Raw genomic sequence first — 19,645 nt, forward strand, 5'->3', positions numbered from 1 at the left:
TAAAAATCTGTCGATGTGCCCTTGAGCAAGGCACTTAACATTAATTGCACCTGAAGTCGCTCTGGATAAGAATGTCTGCTAAATGACTTAAAATGTTCAATGTAAAAGGTCTGGTTACCAACTACTGTATGTCTGGGTTAGGGGACAGGGCAGAGTGTATTATTAAAAAGTGGTCACATCTGCTTCCCTAATGGTTAACTAGTCTGTAAACCTGTCTGGCTCATAACATACGGAGAAATTACAGCACTTGATTGATAAAAGTAGTCTTTCGACCAAAGACAAAACAACATTTTCCACTTTCTCTTTCCTGTATAAAATCCCAAATACTGTTGACATAGACACACGTGACATCGTTCAGAGAGAGAGAGAGATTACAGGGAGGTTATACAGGGTGTAAAGCAGCATTGCACAGAGGGTCTAAACTCTCCCCAGCTGCTTCACCACAGCACTCCTCAGTGAGGGCTGTTTAACGCAGGTCTGTCTAATTAAGCACAGCTCACTTCACACTCCGTCTGAACCACTACACCCCTAGCTTCTCCTTAATCCAACTCTAATTTTTGGATTATCGCCAACGACCTGCTGAAACACAGTGTGATACCTAACTGTCAAAAAATACCTCGCTTGAAGCATACTAAGCATCTAGAGAAGAATAAGACTAGCCTAATTTCTAAGTGATTGTGTCAGGTTTTGACAAAGTTGAGACAATAGATTTAAACATTCTTAAATATTTGTCACTAGTCTTACATTATGCTTGAAATTGTTTATTACTATGCTATACTTTTGAAAGTGAAACACTGATAGAGGGCAGAATGTATGGATAGATTTATATGTGCAGAATATGCTATGTTTTGGCAAACAGTCGTTTTTATCTAAATAAAACCAATCCCTTGAGCCTTTCCAGATGAGTCCAACAACATATTTGTGATCAATGGAGAGTAACAGTCACTTCCCAGAAGAAGAGATCCATCCGGGACAATGACATATGCTATGAGAAGGAGGAACTAGAAGTTCTAGCTAAAGCACTATGTAGCTGACTGTGGCAGTCTTTTTTTAATTTAACAGATGAAAAACCAAATGACTTTTTGTAAAGCAATTGTGGAATTTGACACATTCATGACAAAGGCAGATATTTAGTTAGAGAGCAGCTTACCATAACTAAATGGTATTTACCAAATGTCCGAACTAGTGTGTAGATGTATAATTTCTGAGTAAGTGAATACTGTGTACTGTGAATTCAGCACCATCATGCCACGCATCACGCCCGCCTCTAGTTCTTCTGACCTCCCACTCCCAGTTTTGCCAGTCATGGGTTAGTCCTGCAGTTCTGACCATTGGCAAGGTTTCCCCCTATATTAAATTAGCAGCGGCTGCTAAACTGTTGCCTTGCCACCGCTACAAAGAATATGATGTAATTATTGCCACCGCTACCCTTGGTATTGAAAGGACAGAGGACAACATGTGCAGGTAGGAGCTTACTTTGGAGAGCATAGTAAAAGGTTTCTGACTGAGAAATCAGGAAATGTTTACTCAGCAGATGTCTCCATCTGGGGCATGTTCTAATGCTGTTGGAGCTCAGCTGAAAGAAAGTTCCATGGAAGAGCATCTGGCTTGTACACGCAATGGTTGTGAAAAATACTACAGTACATTTTGCATTAATACAAACAGGCTTATACTGTATCATATTTCATTCAACTTAACATTGGCCCTCGGGCTGGGATGAACTCACATTGAAACTGTTGTGTAGAAATTTATCATCATGTCAAGTGAATCAGTGAAGCTGGATAAAGGACATGATCATGCACACACACACCCTCCCCAGGCTGAGATAATGCAGAGACAACCCACTCAAGCCTCAGACTTCACCTTTCCAGATTTCTGTCATAGCCTAATGTTAACTTATTCCTCACAACACACTGCTAGAACATACATCCCACAACCCCTTTCACCTATGGAGGTCCCAACAGGGAGGCCCGACCGATTGCTCCCTTCCATCTCTGCAGCACGCCGGTCCTATTTTTAGTCAGATTTTTTTTCACATTCTCTAGGTGTTACTTGAGTTGACAAAAACACAGCTCTGAACCATTCCAGAGCAGGATAGGGTAGTATGTGACCTTTCCAGTATTTATTATGAGCTGAGATCCAGTAAGCCCCAGGGGTTAAATTGGTCCGGGACGTGGTACCTGTGATCCAAATGAGAGCAAGGAAGAGCTGAAACCTTTCAATTGTTGTCCACACAACATTTTCCACAGCCAACAACACGAGGAAGCAACAGCTGAATCAGAAAACTCCATAGTAGAATAGTTGACCTATTCAACTGTTCAGCCTGTCACATTCTGTGCGAGAAAATAATATTCCTCTCAAGGTGTATTCAAATTGCGAGTGGGAGATGGAGAGAAATATGCATGCCCAGTTATTGTAGCCTATAACATTATGAATGCATTCGAGGGAAAAAAAATGGCCACTGTTAAAAGAGGAGGATTCACTGAACTTTCTTATGGAAGCCCTGAAGCCCAAGGCAAAAAAAAAGTCACTTAGACTCTTGGAATTATTTCGTTAGTATCTCGTTTGAGCAACTTAGTTAAGAAAAATATATATAAAATAAAAAACTTTTTTTTTTTAAATAAATTGTTCAAATTAGATAATAAGTTGTTCAAACAAGATACTAAGTCGTTTGAACGACTTATCTTGTTTGAATGACTTAATTGTTATTTTGTCTATGTAGGCATCTTTTGTTATGCAGCTTGTCAGACCTTGTAACGGTTGCTGGAGCAGTTCATACACTGATTCTATCCATTGACATGAGTGGGCTGCTTTTGAATACCAGAGCATGTAGGTGGGCGAGTGTGGAGCGAGGAGCAGAGCATAATTTCAGCAGATAAAAAAAAATGGTTTGCCTTCTCTTCTGCTCCAATTTCACTCTGGGCATGTTCTGCCTAGCATTTTTCATTTCCTTTATCACTATTCTTTGAATTACTGTGACCCCACCCACAGTAGCCAATATCTAGTGTATATTCTACCATCAAGATATGTAGTTTATATTTTGAAGGACTTAAAATGTATTAAATTATGGTTTTAGGTAGGCAATATATTGGCTACTGAAAATATTTACTTTTTCTTTGAATTGAAACACCATATGTAAATCAATTTAATTAAGCTAAAAAAATCATGAACACCACATTCATGTCAATAGGAAGAACAGTCATTTTGTCTTCCATTTTGTATTCACTCACTATCGAAAAAGGATTAACACTCAACAACAAAAAACCCTAGTGTATTGAAATGAGTCAATTTGACTAAATTACTCACTCAGAATGTACCAAGTATAATATATATATATATATATATATATATATATATATATATATACTGCTCAAAAAATTAAAGGGAACACTTAAACAACACAATGTAACTCCAAGTCAATCACACTTCTGTGAAATCAAACTGTCCACTTAGGAAGCAACACTGATTGACAATACATTTCACATGCTGTTGTGCAAATGGATTAGACAACAGGTGGAAAATATAGGCAATTAGCAAGACACCCCCAATAAAGGAGTGGTTCTGCAGGTGGGGACCACAGACCACTTCTCAGTTCCTATGCTTCCTGGCTGATGTTTTGGTCACTTTTGAATGCTGGCGGTGCTTTCACTCTAGTGGTAGCATGAGACGGAGTCTACAACCCACACAAGTGGCTCAGGTAGTGCAGCTCATCCAGGATGGCACATCAATGCGAGCTGTGGCAAGAAGGTTTGCTGTGTCTGTCAGCGTAGTGTCCAGAGCATGGAGGCACTACCAGGAGACAGGCCAGTACATCAGGAGACGTGGAGGAGGCCGTAGGAGGGCAACAACCCAGCAGCAGGACCGCTACCTCCGCCTTTGTGCAAGGAGGAGCAGGAGGAGCACTGCCAGAGCCCTGCAAAATGACCTCCAGCAGGCCACAAATGTGCATGTGTCTGCTCAAACGGTCAGAAACAGACTCCATGAGGGTGGTATGAGGGCCCGACGTCCACAGGTGGGGGTTGTGCTTACAGCCCAACACCGTGCAGGACGTTTGGCATTTGCCAGAGAACACCAAGATTGGCAAATTCGCCACCGGCGCCCTGTGCTCTTCACAGATGAAAGCAGGTTCACACTGAGCACGTGACAGACGTGACAGAGTCTGTAGACACCGTGGAGAACGTTCTGCTGCCTGCAACATCCTCCAGCATGACCGGTTTGGCGGTGGGTCAGTCATGGTGTGGGGTGGCATTTCTTTGGGGGGCTGCACTGCCCTCCATGTGCTCGCCAGTGGTAACCTGACTGCCATTAGGTACCGAGATGAGATCCTCAGACCCCTTGTGAGACCATATGCTGGTGCGGTTGGCCCTGGGTTCCTCCTAATGCAAGACAATGCTAGACCTCATGTGGCTGGAGTGTGTCAGCAGTTCCTGCAAGAGGAAGGCATTGATGCTATGGACTGGCCCGCCCGTTCCCCAGACCTGAATTCAATTGAGCACATCTGGGACATCATGTCTCGCTCCATCCACCAACGCCACGTTGCACCACAGACTGTCCAGGAGTTGGCGGATGCTTTAGTCCAGGTCTGGGAGGAGATCCCTCAGGAGACCATCCGCCACCTCATCAGGAGCATGCCCAGGCGTTGTAGGGAGGTCATACAGGCACGTGGAGGCCACACACACTACTGAGCCTCATTTTGACTTGTTTTAAGGACATTACATTAAGTTGGATAAGCCTGTAGTGTGGTTTTCCACTTTAATTTTGAGTGTGACTCCAAATCCAGACCTCCATGGGTTGATAAATTGGATTTTCATTGATTATTTTTGTGTGATTTTGTTGTCAGCACATTCAACTATGTAAAGAAAAAAGTATTTAATAAGATTATTTCTTTCATTCAGATCTAGGATGTGTTGTTTAAGTGTTCCCTTTATTTTTTTGAGCAGTATATATATATATATATATATATATATATATATATATATATATATACACACACATATACACACACACACACACACACACACACACACACACACACACACACATATATATATGTGTGTGTGTGTGTGTGTGTGTATATATATATGTGTGGGTGTGTGTGTATACATATATATACACACACACACACACACACACACACACACACATATATATATACACACACACATACATATATATATACACACACACACACACACACACACACACACACACACACACACACACACACACACACACACACACACACACACGTTTAAAAGGACAATATTCAGAAAGTATTTCAAAACCCACACAACGCAGGCTATTTGATTGACAACGATTATTCTGTAAAAATGCTAAATACTATTTTGAGACTATTTCAAAATGTAGGTAACCTCTCTCAATAAGATTTAGTACAGACTAGGCCTGACACAAAATGTTATAATAGTAGCCTGCTTTGACAACAATTAAGTGAATGCAACGAGTACTAGATAGAGACTGAATAAAGAGAGAAGATACAAAACACAAAAACTGGTCAGAGACAAAATATTTGTAGGACAAATTCATATTTCACACGGTCATTTTAGTGTTTGCATTTAGCCTACAACATGTCATGGAACTTCTGGAAGCATGGCCCCACCCTGTAAAGTGGCACAGAACACCTAGAGCGCCCAAAGGAGTTTTCTACACATCTCCCAGTCTTTGCCCTGCGTCCACTCCGAATGCACACCACACACACCCTCTATGGCACCCTTCAAACTTCAGCTGCTTTCAAATGAGCTACAACTCCGTCCACACACCCTGGTACACACTTTTGCTTCCCCTCTTTCTGCCACTGTAGCCATATCACAAAGTGAATGCACAAGCTGCATTTGAATGCCTTCAGGGACCAGCGCCTGCAGGTTTCTGGGAGGGGGCCTTTGCAGGGTCTCCCACACAATGTACACATTTACGATGGCAATGTTGTGCATCTCCCAAAACACATACTTCCACCATTTTCCACCTGTGCATCCTTGTAAATAGCTCCTCAGTTGGTCAACCCCACCAATGTTCTTGTTGTAATCCATTACAAGCACAGGAACAGAAATAAATTACTACCACTTTTAAAAACAACTCCAAAACTCCTGCCTCTGTCACTTTAGGCCTAGGTGGTGTGGCACAAGGGTGAATGGTGGTACTTGGGGCAGAGACAATCCATGGAAATGTAGGCTCCCCTCGAGTGTGCTCTACCTCTCCCTCCGCTTCCTCCATGTCCCTCTCGTCTCCCTCTTTGCTCTCCTCTTCCTTTATCCCTCCATTCAATTCAAACAGCTTTATTGGCATGGGAAACATATGTTTACATTGCCAAAGCAAGTGAAATAAATATTAACCTTTCATGCGTGAGTTCCAAATATCTCTAACGGTCGCCCCAGCGTGAGTTTTTTTTTTATGCACGTGACGTTAGAACGTTCTCTCCATTCCAGAATGTGATCGTTACGCAACAGTACATTTAACCCGCTTTGCCCTCAAACCAAAGGCACGCAAGCCTGTTTTTATTTATAGGCTGTTTTCAACTTGTCAATTTCAAATGATTTTCGAACAAGTTTTTATTTTCTAAAAACAGTTTGAATTGAGGTGTGTTCCGCCTCATTCATTCACACAAAAGTAGCCATTTTTACTTTTGCGGATAATAGTTTTTGTTGTTGTTGACATTTCTGACCCAGAAAAAAATTCCCCAACCACTTCGCAAATTATTTGCGCAGTTCAAGTCTGCAGACATTTGCGCCTGTCCCGTCAGAACAGGATCTGCACACGTCTTCACATTTTCCGTCTTTTGCCCGCATCGCAGTCATTGTTTTCGTTACCATTAACAACTTTGTTAATGTGTGCGTTTCTATCAAAGTAAGTGCCTTATTACGTTATAATAGTTTCTGTATGTCGTTTCTACTGTAGCTCACTGTATGTATGGAGCATAATATATTTGTGTATATTCCTTATAACCGCGGACACGCGAGGTAACGTTACTCATTTCATAACCTTTACGGTGTTATATTCAATCGTGCTTATGTAGCTAGCTACATTCTTCTATTAGCACTGTAAAACAATGCTAATAGCATCAGAGAAGTATTAGCTTGTGTTGTATTTTAAAGCTACCCTGGCCTTATGACTCCCAAGTGGCGCTGCGGTCTAAGGCACAGCATCTGTGCTAGAGGCATTGAACACCCTGGTTCAAATCCAGGCTGCGTTTCTATCAAAGTAAGTGCCTTATTAGGTTAATAGTATCTGTATGTGATTTGCATGTGAAATGTATGTCCAACTACAAAAAATACCTTGTTCAGTAATCATCTCACCTGTTAGTTGGTGGTGATCTATGTGGCCATTGAGGGCAGCAGTGTCGATCAGATGGAAAAATATCTTGTTATACCACTTGGTCGTTTTCCGAGTGCATTCCACAAAGCTGTTTATCATGTCCGCCTTATCCACTACCCCCATGTTGAGGTTATAGTCAAGTACACAGTCTGGTTTGATTTCTCTCTCTCCCATCAGGTGGTCCACCTTCCCTGTGGCCGACATGGTTGCTGTATGGACAGTGGAGAGGACATGGACGTCTCGTTTGTCATGCCACTTTACTGCCAGCTGTTGACCGTTCTCCTTGAACTCCACCTCCCCTCTCTGCATCTTCCTGCATCCGAATGCCGGCATCCCCTTCCTGTTCGACCTGACTGTCCCACAGGCCCCTGTGCTGTTGGAGAGCAGATGCTGGAAGAGTGTGGGACTGCAGTAACAATTGTCCACATACAATGTGTGTCCCTTGCTGAGATGAGGAGCCAGCATGGTCATCACCACGGACTCGGACACCCCAAGCCCCTCATAATGTTGGATGTCAGTGGTGGACCCTGTGTAAACTATAATGTCCTGGACAAATCCTGTCTTCACGTCGCACATGACAAAGAACTTGACCCCAAACCTGTGCCTTTTGGAGGGAATATATTTACGCATCGCCAGTCTACCTTTCCCTAACATCAGGTACTCATCAATGCATAGATTCTTGCATGGCACAAAGACCTAACCAAATGCTGATGTCAGGCTGGTAAGAACATTTCTTATTTTGTATAACGGGTCACTTAGGATGACAGTTGCATTGTTGACGAAATGCAGGCATCGCATCAGTACTAGGAAGCGGTCTTGGGAAAAGAGGGTGGCAAACATAGGATCTGTGCTCCAGTATTCTCTTAGGAAGTTCTTCTTTACTATCACCATGAGAAGGACTGTCACCAGGAAGGTATACATCTCACTAATTGTGGTTGTCACCCATTTAGCAAGTTTCCCCTCACTCCTGGCTCGCTGGCTTTTGTGGCGCGATGGGTAACGGTGCTTCGAGGGTGGCTGTTGTCGATGTGTGCAGAGGGTCCCTGGTTCGAGACCAGGTAGGGGCGAGGAGAGGGAAGCTATAGCGATTGGTCTCCTCTACTATGTCTCCCACCAGCTCCTCCGTCAGAAACAACTTGAAGCCCTCTGTCTTAGATGGAAATGGCACTCTAGACTAGGACTCATCAAAGCAAACAGCAGGGCCAGGAGGGGTGAAATGGCTGGCAACCTTCCAGCGACCACAGAACTCCTGTACTTCATCCACTGTCGGTCTGCCTCCATCACCACCAGCATCTTCAAAAGGGACCTGGGACTTCATCAGTGGACAAGGAGTCCTCAGATTCAGGGTTCTCAATGGCTACAAGGTTGGGGGGAAGCTCCTCACTCTCAGAATCTGATTCCTGACTTTCATAGAATTGAAAAAAATATCCAGAATATCTGCATTTGTGAGTTGTCTCCTTTTGAAAGACATTGCTAATGCTACAGCTTAGCTCACTAGCTACATACATAAACAACAACACTGTGAGACGTTACATGACTGACTGCCCGGCACGCGCCACTTGTATCAATAAATCACTATCAGAAAATGTTTTGTGTGGTAATTACTTATATATTTACTATTTTATTCACGTGTTTTCAATTACCGGTGACAAATCACGCATTCCGATTCTTGCATAGATTGTAATGGGTACATATTATGTGTGTAAAATACATTTTGAAGGTTGTACTGATTATGATGAGCTAAGCAAATAACAGCTGTGTGTGGAACCATGTTTGTTGACATACAATGCATTCTGGGTTTCACGTAATTGTCTGTCGGACCAAAGATGTTATAAATGAGGTGAGTAAGGGTTCACTCATTTTTTGAGAACTTCCATAAATGAATGGTGGGATGTGAATGATGGTAGACAACACACCGCCTTCAACATGCATACTATAAACAGACCAAACTCATCTTGTCTTCTCTTATTATCTTTGGTTTCTGTGAGAGAAAAAAAGCATGGCAGCGAGCAGAAACTACCCATCGTCGGATTACTTTCGATTTCTAGAGTGTTTTACTCAATTATTTTGATCAATGGTGAGCTCACCCGTGATGTGATTAATTATAAATAGTAATTTCTATTAGCTAATTCATTTTGTAGTTTGTCAGCTGAGAGTAATACAAATATGACCGGCTTGTGTTTAGTCAATCTTTCCTCAGTTAGCGCTAGGACAAATGTAGCCTACATTTTTTCCAGTTTGGATGATTGTGTTATGCTGTAGATACTTCTGTGAATGTCTGAACATTGCATCCAAAACTAAACTGCTCACATTCTGGACACAACTTTGTAAGGACTGTGTTTGTGCAAAATGTTTCTGAAAAAAACAATGTGGCCAGCTCAAATGCTGATTGTTGTGTCATTCGAAACTGGCCCTTCTAAATAAGCATTCTAATCACACCGGTGTGATCATACCCTACAGGGACCACTATAGAATGATCACACCCATGTGATGGTACATGTGAAAGGGTTAAACAAAAGTGAAATAAACAAAAAATGTACAGTAAACATCACACTCACAAAAGTTCCAAAGGAATAGAGACATTTCAAATGTCATATTATGGCTATGTACAGTGTTATAACAATGTGCAAATAAAAACAAGTACAAAAGGGAAAATAAATAAACATAAATGTGGGTTGTATTTACAATGGTGTTTGTTCTTCACTGTTTGCCCTTTTCTTGTGGCAACAAGTCACACATCTTGCTGTTGTGATGGCACACTGGTATTTCACCCAATAGATATGGGAGTTGATCACAATTGGATTTCTTTTTTTAATTATTTGTGGGTCTGTGTAATCTGAGGAAAATATGTCTCTCTAATATGGTCATACATTTGGCAGGATGTTAGGAAGTGAGGCTCAGTTTCCACCTTATGGGCAGTGCGCACATAGCCTGTCTTCGCTTGAGAGCCAGGTCTGCCTATGGTGGCCTCTCTCAATAGCAGGGGTATGTTCACTGAGTCTGTACATAGTCAAAGCTTTCCTTAACCTCTCTAGGGAAGTTGGGACGAAATCGTCCCACCTACGTAACAGCCAGTGGAATCCTGTGGCGCGTTATTCAAATACCTTAGAAATGCTATTACTTCAATTTCTCAAACATATGACTATTTTACAGCATTTTAAAGACAAGACTCTCGTTAATCTAACCACACTGTCCAATTTCAAAAAGGCTTTACAACGAAAGCAAAACATTAGATTATGTCAGCAGAGTACCCAGCCAGAAATAATCAGACACCCATTTTTCAAGCTAGCATATAATGTCACATAAACCCAAACCACAGCTAAATGCAGCACTAACCTTTGATGATCTTCATCAGATGACAACCCTAGGACATTATGTTATACAATACATGCATGTTTTGTTCAATCAAGTTCATATTTATATCAAAAAACAGCTTTTTACATTAGCATGTGACGTTCAGAACTAGCATACCCCCCGCAAACTTCCGGTGAATTTACTAAATTACTCACGATAAACGTTCACAAAAAACATAACAATTATTTAAAGAATTATAAATACAGAACTCCTCTATGCACTCGCTATGTCCGATTTTAAAATAGCTTTTCGGTGAAAGCACATTTTGCAATATTCTAAGTAGATAGCCCGGCATCACAGGGCTAGCTATTTAGACACCCACCAAGTTTAGCCCTCACCAAAGTCAGATTTACTATAAGAAAAATTTTATTACCTTTGCTGTTCTTCGTCAGAATGCACTCCCAGGACTTCTACTTCAATAACAAATGTTGGTTTGGTTCAAAATTATCCATAGTTATGTTCAAATATCCTCTGTTTTGTTCGTGCGTTCAAGACACTATCCGAAGTGTAAAGAAGGGTGACGCGCCCGACGCGTTTCGTGACAAAACATTTCTAAATATTCCATTACCGTACTTCGAAGCATGTCAACCGCTGTTTAAAATCAATTTTTATGCCATTTTTCTCGTAAAAAAGCGATAATATTCCGACCGGGAAACCCTGTTTTAGTTCAAAGACAGAGAAAATAAAAACATGGGGTCGCCTCGTGCACGCGCCTCAGTCTCATTGTACTCTGATCGACCACCATCCAAATGCGCTAATGTTTTTCAGCCAGGGGCTGCAAAGACATCATTCAGCTTTTTCCCGCCTTATGAGAGCCTATGGGAGCCGTAGGAAGTGTCACGTTACAGCAAAGATCCCCAGTTTTCAATAAAGAGAGTCAAGAAGCCCAAGAAATTGTCAGACAGGCCACTTCCTGTAAGGAATCTTCTCAGGTTTTTGCCTGCCATATGAGTTCTGTTATACTCACAGACACCATTCAAACAGTTTTAGAAACTTTAGGGTGTTTTCTATCCAGAGCCAATAATTATATGCATATTCTAGTTTCTGGGCAGTAGTAATAACCAGATTAAATTGGGTACGTTTTTTTATCCGGCCGTGTAAATACTGCCCCCTATCCCTAACAGGTTTTAACCAGATCCGAACTGGTATGTTGAATGTTATATGCCATTTGATGGCATAGAAATCCAAGATGGCGTAGCAGTCAGACGTCTTTGTCCTGTCGTGTCCCTTGTATATATCTTTTTACATCTTTTTCTTCGCATATCTTTTTAGAATATTTTCCTAAACCTCAAAACTTCGTAATACTCTCCTGCAACCCGCCTCATCCAATGTGGCGTGGCTCTGGGGTTTTTTCTAAAGTATTTCTATTTACATCGGATCTGGAATCCCTCAACTGAAGCTAGCAAGCTAACTACCTACCAGCTATCAGTCAGCAAACCATTGCTAGCGGTCATCAGCCAACCTTTAGCTTGGAAAGCTCTCGCCAGTTCGAACAACGTGACTCAAACCAGAGCATAAGGGACATATTATAATATTTTTCCCCCATATCCCCGGATTCCTACCGCAAACTCTGAACATTTTCATCTGGATCTTCGCAACTAGCTAACTGCAATCCTAGGTGACTACTCCTGGCTAGCATTTCCATCCCGGAGCAAGCACCAATTAGCCTGAAGCTAGCCCGGCCAGGGCTCCTGTGCTACCACCGAAGCCCACTCCTGGGCTACAATATCCGGACCCCTTCTACTGCTGGTACGGGGCACGGAACCCCGCCGATCCTCTACGACTGGAATACCGACATAATCTGCCCGAGGATTCCAACAGGCCCCTCAGGCGCGACGTCCGCTGAAGGCCCATTCTGCTAACCGCGGCCTACTAGCTACCTAGAGGTACTTGGAACCCTAATAATTTCACGACTGGTCTATCGACATCACCTCACGAAGAGGCAAAAACAGACTTACCCCCATCGCGATGTCCCCCAAAGGCTAACTTGCTAGCCCCGGTCTGTTAACTGCTAGCTTGCTTGCCCCGGTCTGCTAACTGCTAGCTTGCCTGCCCCGGTCTGCTAACTGCTAGCTTGCCTGCCCCGGTCTGCTAACTGCTAGCTTGCCTGCCCCGGTCTGCTAACTGCTAGCTTGCCTGCCCCGGTCTGCTAACTGCTAGCCCCGGTCTGCCAACTGCTTGCTTGCTAACCCGGTCTGCTAACTGCTAGCCCTGGTCTGCTAACTGCTAGCTTGTTTAGCCCCGGCCTACTAACTGTTAGCATCGGCCTGCTAACTGTCTGAATCGCCGTGTCCACAGTCAGCCCAACCACTCACTGGACCCATATGTTCACTTGGCTACGCATGCCTCTCTCTAATATCAATATGCCTCGTCCATTACTGTCCTGGTTAGTGATTACTGTCTTATTTCACTGTAGAGCCTCTAGCCCTGCTCAATATGCCTTAACCAACCATGTTGTTCCACCTCCTACATATGCGATGACATCACCTGGTTTAAACGTCTCTAGAGACTATATCTCTCTCATCATTACTCAATGCCTAGGTTTACCTCCAATGTACTCACATCCTACCTTACCTTTGTCTGTACACTTTGCCTTGAATCTATGCTATCGTGCCCAGAAACCTGCTCCTTTTACTCTCTGTTCCGAACGTGCTAGATGGCCAGTTTGTATAGCCTTTAGCCGTACCCTTATCCTACTTCTCCTGTTTCTCTGGTGATGTGGAGGTTAATCCAGGTCCTGCAGGGGCCCCAGGGGCTCTCATTTGTTGACTTCTGTAACCGTAAAAGCCTTGGTTTCATGCATGTTAACATTAGAAGCCTACTCCCTAAGTTTGTTTTACTCACTGCTTTAGCACACTCTGCCAACCCGGATGTCTTAGCCATGTCTGAATCCTGGCTTAGGAAAACCACCAAAAACCCTGAAATCTAACTGGAGATTTCTATCTATCTATCTCATATATATATATATATATATATATATATATATATATATATATATATATATATATATATATATATTGAAGAGGGTGGGGCTCAAGCTGCATCCCTGTCTCACCATATGGCCTTGTGGAAATTTTAACCGCACACTTGTTTGTGTACATGGATTTAATAATGTTGTATGTTTTTCCTCCAACACCACTTTCCATCAATTTGTCTAGCAGACCCTCATGCCAAATTGAGTCAAAAGCTTTTTTTAAAGCAACAAAGCATGAAGACTGCAGGGTGAATACGTGGTCAGTCGTACGGACATTTGCTCAGTACATTGTTTTCACTGAGGAAATTTACAAGTCTGCTGTTAATGCTCCTGCAGAGGATGTTCCCAAGGTTGCTGTTAACGCATATCCCACAGTAGTTATTGGTGTCATATTTGTATACACTTTTGTTGATTGGGGTGATCAGTCCTTGGTTCCAAATATTGGGGAAGATTCCAGAGCTGAGGATTATGTTAAAGAGTTTAAGTATAACGAATTGGAATTTGTGGTCTGTATATTTTATAATTTCATTGAGAATGCCATCAACACCACAGGCCTTTTTGGGTAAGCGGGTTTGTATTTTGTCCTGTAGTTCATTCAATGTAATTGGAGAATCCAATGGGTTCTGGTAGTCTTTAATAGTTGATTCTAAGATGTGTATTTGATCTTGTACATGCTTTTGCTGTTTGTTCTTTGTTATAGAGCCAAAAAGATTGGATAAGTGGTTTATCCATACATCTCTGTTTTGGATATATAACTTTCTGTGTTGTTGTTTGTTTAGTGTGTTCCAAATTTCACAGAGGTTGTTAGATTCTATGGATTCTTCAATTACATTGAGCTGATTTTTGAAGTGCTGTTTCTTCTTTTTCCGTAGTCTATTTCTGTATTATTTTAGTTATTCACCATAGTGAAGGCATAGGCTCAACAAATCTCCTTCAAATTCAACACTCTAGGAGCTCCTCATTTCGGAGGAACATGGGAGCAAGAGGTCAAATCGGTGAAGACAGCGCTACGAGTTGTTCTAGGTGACCAAAACAGTCTTGTGGACCGTCCTGATAGAGGTGGAAGGGATACTGAACTCCAAACCCTTGGGATATCTCTCTGCAGACATTGCTGACCTAGATCCGGTCACACCGAATCTGCTCGATGGGACGCCGAGATGCATTACTTCCTCAAGCCATGTATACTGATACCAACCTCATCGGCAGATGCTGGTGGAGGCACAGCCAGATCTTGGCTGACCATTTCTGGGCCCAATTCATTCGGGATTACCTACCAAGCCTACAGCACAGAGGGAATTGCGGAGAAATACAGCCAGCCTGGACACTGGCCAAGTAGTAATGATAGTGGACCCTCAACTGCCTCTGGACTCCTGGCCAGTGGGCCATATCACCATTTTTCTTGGTCAATCTCCACAGAGGAACTCTGGAGCTCTGTCAGAGTTACCATCATGTTCTTGGTAAACTCCCTGACCAAGGCCCTTCTCCCCCGATTGCTCAGTATGGTGGTTCCAACATTCTATTGGCATGTTCTTGGGGACCTTCAATGCTGCAGAAATGTTTTGGTACCCTTCCCACGATCTCTGCCTCGGAGCTCTATGGACAATTCATTCAACCTCATGGCTTGGTTTTTGCTCTGGAATGCACTGTCAACTGTTGGACCTTATATAGACAGGTGTGTGCCTTTCCAAATCATGTCCAATCAATTGAATTTACCACAGGTGGACTCCAATCAAGTTGAAGAATCATCTCAAGGATGATCAATAGAAACAGGATGCACCTGAGCTAAATTGAGACTCATAGCAAAGGGTCTGAATACTTATCTAAACAAGTTTTTTTTTTTTTTTTTTTCTAGTACATTTGCAAAAATTCCCAAAAAACGGTTTCGCTTTGTCATTATGGAGTACTGTGTGTAGATTGATGCACACATTTTTTCTCTCATCCATTTTAGAATAAGGCTGTACTGTAGTTAAATGTGGAAAAAGTTGACCAATGGGAACACTTTCATTGGCATAGACAACACCATTCAGTCAAGAGCGTCTAACCCAGGGCTCTCCAACCCTGTTTCCGGAGAGCTACCCTCCTGTAGGTTTTCAATCCAACCCCAGTTGTAACTAACCGGATTCAGCTTATGACAAGAAAATTATTAATATCAGGTGCGCTAAATTAGGGTTGGAATGAAACTTTGACACACCCATTCCTTTCGACACAGCCATTACTCCGAGACCAGTCCAGGACACAGCTACCTATACTTGAGCTTTGCTCCTAACGTGAAGCACTGAGGCTAGCTAGGTTAGTTAGCTAGTTACCTATAAAGTTAGACTACAGTACATTTTAGGTATAGCAAACACAGCTAGCTAACTAGCTTAACTTGAATAGCTTGGTTTGTAGTGGTACTAGCATGTCCCGTTGTGGCCGAAACGATCACCAAATTGTACAACACTGCTTAGGTTAAAAGATACCTTATATTGCTAACTAGTTACAGACAGCAAAACAACTCCTGGTCCAGCTGGTCTAGGCTGGTGCCACTGCTTGCTGGTCTCGCAATTATTTTTCCTCACTGTCTCACCTCCTTTTAAGTTTATTCCAGCTCAAATAAATAGGGCTGTATGTTCTTATGTGAAAGACAATCTAAAAATGTTTCGTCGTCCAGCTTATCTTGGAAAGAGGAATCATCAGAAGCAGCCATTATAGCTAATTATTTAGAAATCTCGGATAGACAGTACACAGTAACATAGCCTGCCTTCGAGGGTGAGAACAAGGAAGTAGGTCTCCCATCAGGCGGTACAATGTTACAAAACATACATTTTTAGATAAGACAGCAGTCTCAATCAACCAAAGCAAGGTCCATACATAAATGGTTTGTTAAGATCGGTGAGGAAGAACTTGACTGGTCTGCACAGAGCCCCGACCTCAACCCCATCTAACACCTTTGGGGATGAATTGGAACGCCGACTGTGAGCCAGGTCGGATCACCCGACCTCACAAATGCTCTTGAAGCTGAATGGAAGCAAGTCCGCACAGCAATGTTCCAACATCTAGTGGAAAGCCTTCCCAGAAGAGTGGAAGCTGTTAGAGTAGCAAAGTGAGAGGCCAACTCCAAAATAATGCCCATGATTTTGGAATGTATATGATTTGGGGATTAATCCAAATATCACAGATGGCACTTTCCTATGGCCGGATATGGACTCATTCGATATCCAGAGATGTGTGACATCCAATTTTCACTCTTCATGTTGACAAATATCAACTGTATACTCAAGATAAGAAGCTATATTGAGTCAAGATATGCATCTCTTGGCTGAGGTCCATATCCGGATCTTGTGATTCTTTTTGATATGCTGAAAATAAGTACGATTTCTGAATATTTTCTGAGTTATCATCACATGCTCAATAATGACAAATATGAAATCCATATTTTTCTTTCATGAACATATTTTTGAATTCCCTCCGGATATCATACATGGTATGGCCGGATATGGACTCATTTGATATCCTGAGATAGACCTATGTGGACATTTTATTTTCTCTATATGTTGACAAGTACTAACAGTAGGCCTACATAGCATATTTTCTCAGGATTTTGATATACTAAATAAGGACAATGTGATGTTTGTTTGAGTTTTGAGGACATGCTCAATAATTTGACAAATATTAAATCCATATAAATCTTTCAGACACTATAATGTTTTATTCCCTCTGGATAAAAGTTGTCACTATTTACCCCAGCCACAAAATTCTAAACCCGCCTACTTCAAGAATTTCCCTTCTTACAATCTGATTTTAAACCTAACCTTAACCACACTGTCAAGCTTATGCCTAACCTTAAATTAAGTGGTAACTAGCAGGGGTTGGTACTGGTTCAGGGAACAGAACTGAAAACCGGAAAATATATATTATTTTCAAGGAACAGAAACTGAAGCTGAAAAGAAAGGGATCCATACTGTTCCGGGAACAGAACCGTTATTTTAGAAGCATGGGAACCGGTTAATAACGATATTTTACGTTCCAGGCATTTTTTTCTAGTGTTGGGATTAGAACTCTGAATTTGCTATACTGCATTTATTTAAATAGAAAAAGCAGATGTGCTTTGGAAGTAGCAACTTGGATGAAATAGGTTGCCTTTTTGTGCCTTGTGTAGCCTACTACTGAATATGATGCAAATGTATGCTCAGATATGTCACCTTCATGTGAAGAAGTGCGTTGATTTCCGACGCCTGAACAAGGCAAAATAATTTGGGTGATGGACATTTCATAAATCAGATTTAGCCTATTTTCGATCAGACATACAATGATGAAACATTAAAATATCCATGATCCACATATCATGTAAGGATATCTATTGAAATAAATCAGGTCAGGTAATGATTACAGAGATATGAATCATTTCTGAAAATATGTGGATTCGATCATGCCTGAGTATAAAGGCTTAGACATGTCAGCATGTTGACACACCCTTTCCGGAGTTCAGGCGCGTGTCTTGAACCTATCTCACCCCAAATATCTCCCTGGATTCATACCGTAGCAAGGAGATTTCAGAAGTCCGGATTGGATGCATGTAGAAACTGTCCCATTACAGAGAATATCCTAGCTCCGTATTATGAAATTAAAGACATGCTTATCTGGAGTAGGTCTACTCCTTTCGTGTAATAAAATGTCAGACATATATTGATAAAGATATCCCAAAGGTATTGACCCTTCTCACTCAGTGTACCCACTGGGCAAAAACTGTCTTTCAACCAAAATGATCTATGTGATGTCATTGAACCAACATGGAAAACTGACTGGATTTGCAAAAAGTAATCAATGTAAGAGCATTTCATCGTTTTTTCACATTAAATTCACCTTAGCTGACAACAAATCTAGACGTTGAACTGACGTCTGTGCCCAAGGGTTCTTGCTACAGTACTTCACTCCGTTACAATGCCTGAGACGTCAGCGAAGACGGCGATGTTTCTATAAATCACCGTGTGAACACATCACAGGGTCTTGTGAAAAAGTTGTTTGAAAAAATCATAATAAAAACAGTTGAGAGAAAGGTGAATGTCAATGTTACGTTCTAAATACATATTGCCTACCTAACCCTCAAAACCCTGAAGTTATAATGGAATTCTGTAATGTTGGTAAAACCTTCCAAAACTTTCTGTCAGTGTTGATACGTTGTTGCTGCAGCTACAGTTGCGAACAAGGCATGTAAGCAAGCGAATGCGCAAAAACGAGCATGCCAGTATTAAGCCTACCCAATTCACAATTTCATTCAATTATTATTTCTGAAATCTCAGGTTTAGTAACAAGAATGTCCGAAAAAGGGGTCAGTTGTTATTGACAACAATAGGCCTAGACATCATGTTACAGGAATTACATGCTGCGCTCCTCTGTGCAACACACAGATTTAAAAAAAGATATCATGACAGTATGCATCTTGAACATTAAAATGTACATGTAAGCTTACCGTTTCGTTCCTTTGTGATTGTAAAATAATCCTACACCTTTAACAGTATGTACAAATATATTGTAGACGCCCCGAGTTAGTGATCTGCAGAGATTTTTTCTCTGCCACGTACAGACCCCGGTCAAAAACCTTCTACAAAATGCGCATATCATTCTGGGACCCCTCAGCTCAAACCGTGGTCTTTGCATTACAACAGTAGGCTAAATCAGAGCCATATATCTATTGGCTACTGATGACAACCATAAAATAAGGGCTATCATGTTGCACCTGGAAGGTAGATCCTTATTACCAAAGTTATGTATTATAAAACAGAAGGCCTACCTAGTGCATGAAATTACATTTTGAAACCGTCTGTGGAATGGTCAAAATTCCTTTTGGAACTTGTCTGTACTTGACATTTCTCCGAAGCCAGTTAAACTGGAATATTCTGTACAGAATGAGTTCGACACGTCTTGGAGGAAGAAATACATTTGGGTATATTATGTTACATGATGCAACCTTCACAAATGCATAATGCTCTCTGGACCGAACGTAATTACGGT

The 19,645-nt window shown here is 41.8% G+C and overlaps 2 protein-coding genes across 4 annotated transcripts in view; both read right to left on the reverse strand.

The window, feature by feature from the left end:
• Window positions 1–19,393, reverse strand: part of p4ha2 (procollagen-proline, 2-oxoglutarate 4-dioxygenase (proline 4-hydroxylase), alpha polypeptide 2) — a 43,697-nt gene extending 24,304 nt beyond the window's left edge. For 2 of the 3 annotated variants that reach the window (XM_045692222.1, XM_045692223.1), the window contains exon 1: window positions 19,104–19,393. The gene's annotated coding sequence lies outside the window, so the exon portion shown is untranslated. The remainder of the gene's footprint in view (window positions 1–19,103) is intronic. The other variant, NM_001173960.1, reaches the window with a different exon arrangement.
• On the reverse strand, window positions 7,225–8,014 carry LOC123726163 (piggyBac transposable element-derived protein 4-like). The gene has a single exon (XM_045692768.1). It carries the CDS (start codon window positions 7,978–7,980, stop codon window positions 7,225–7,227), a length of 756 nt encoding a protein of 251 aa, XP_045548724.1. The 5' UTR covers window positions 7,981–8,014.
• Window positions 19,394–19,645: the final 252 nt, after the last annotated feature.

Source organism: Salmo salar, chromosome ssa13, assembly GCF_905237065.1.
Source record: "Salmo salar chromosome ssa13, Ssal_v3.1, whole genome shotgun sequence".
Lineage (NCBI taxonomy): Eukaryota > Metazoa > Chordata > Actinopteri > Salmoniformes > Salmonidae > Salmo > Salmo salar.

Excerpts from the sequence above, each read along its gene's own strand:
- LOC123726163 (XM_045692768.1), bottom strand. The coding sequence starts at position 7,980 with ATGTTAGGGAAAGGTAGACTGGCGATGCGTAAATATATTCCCTCCAAA.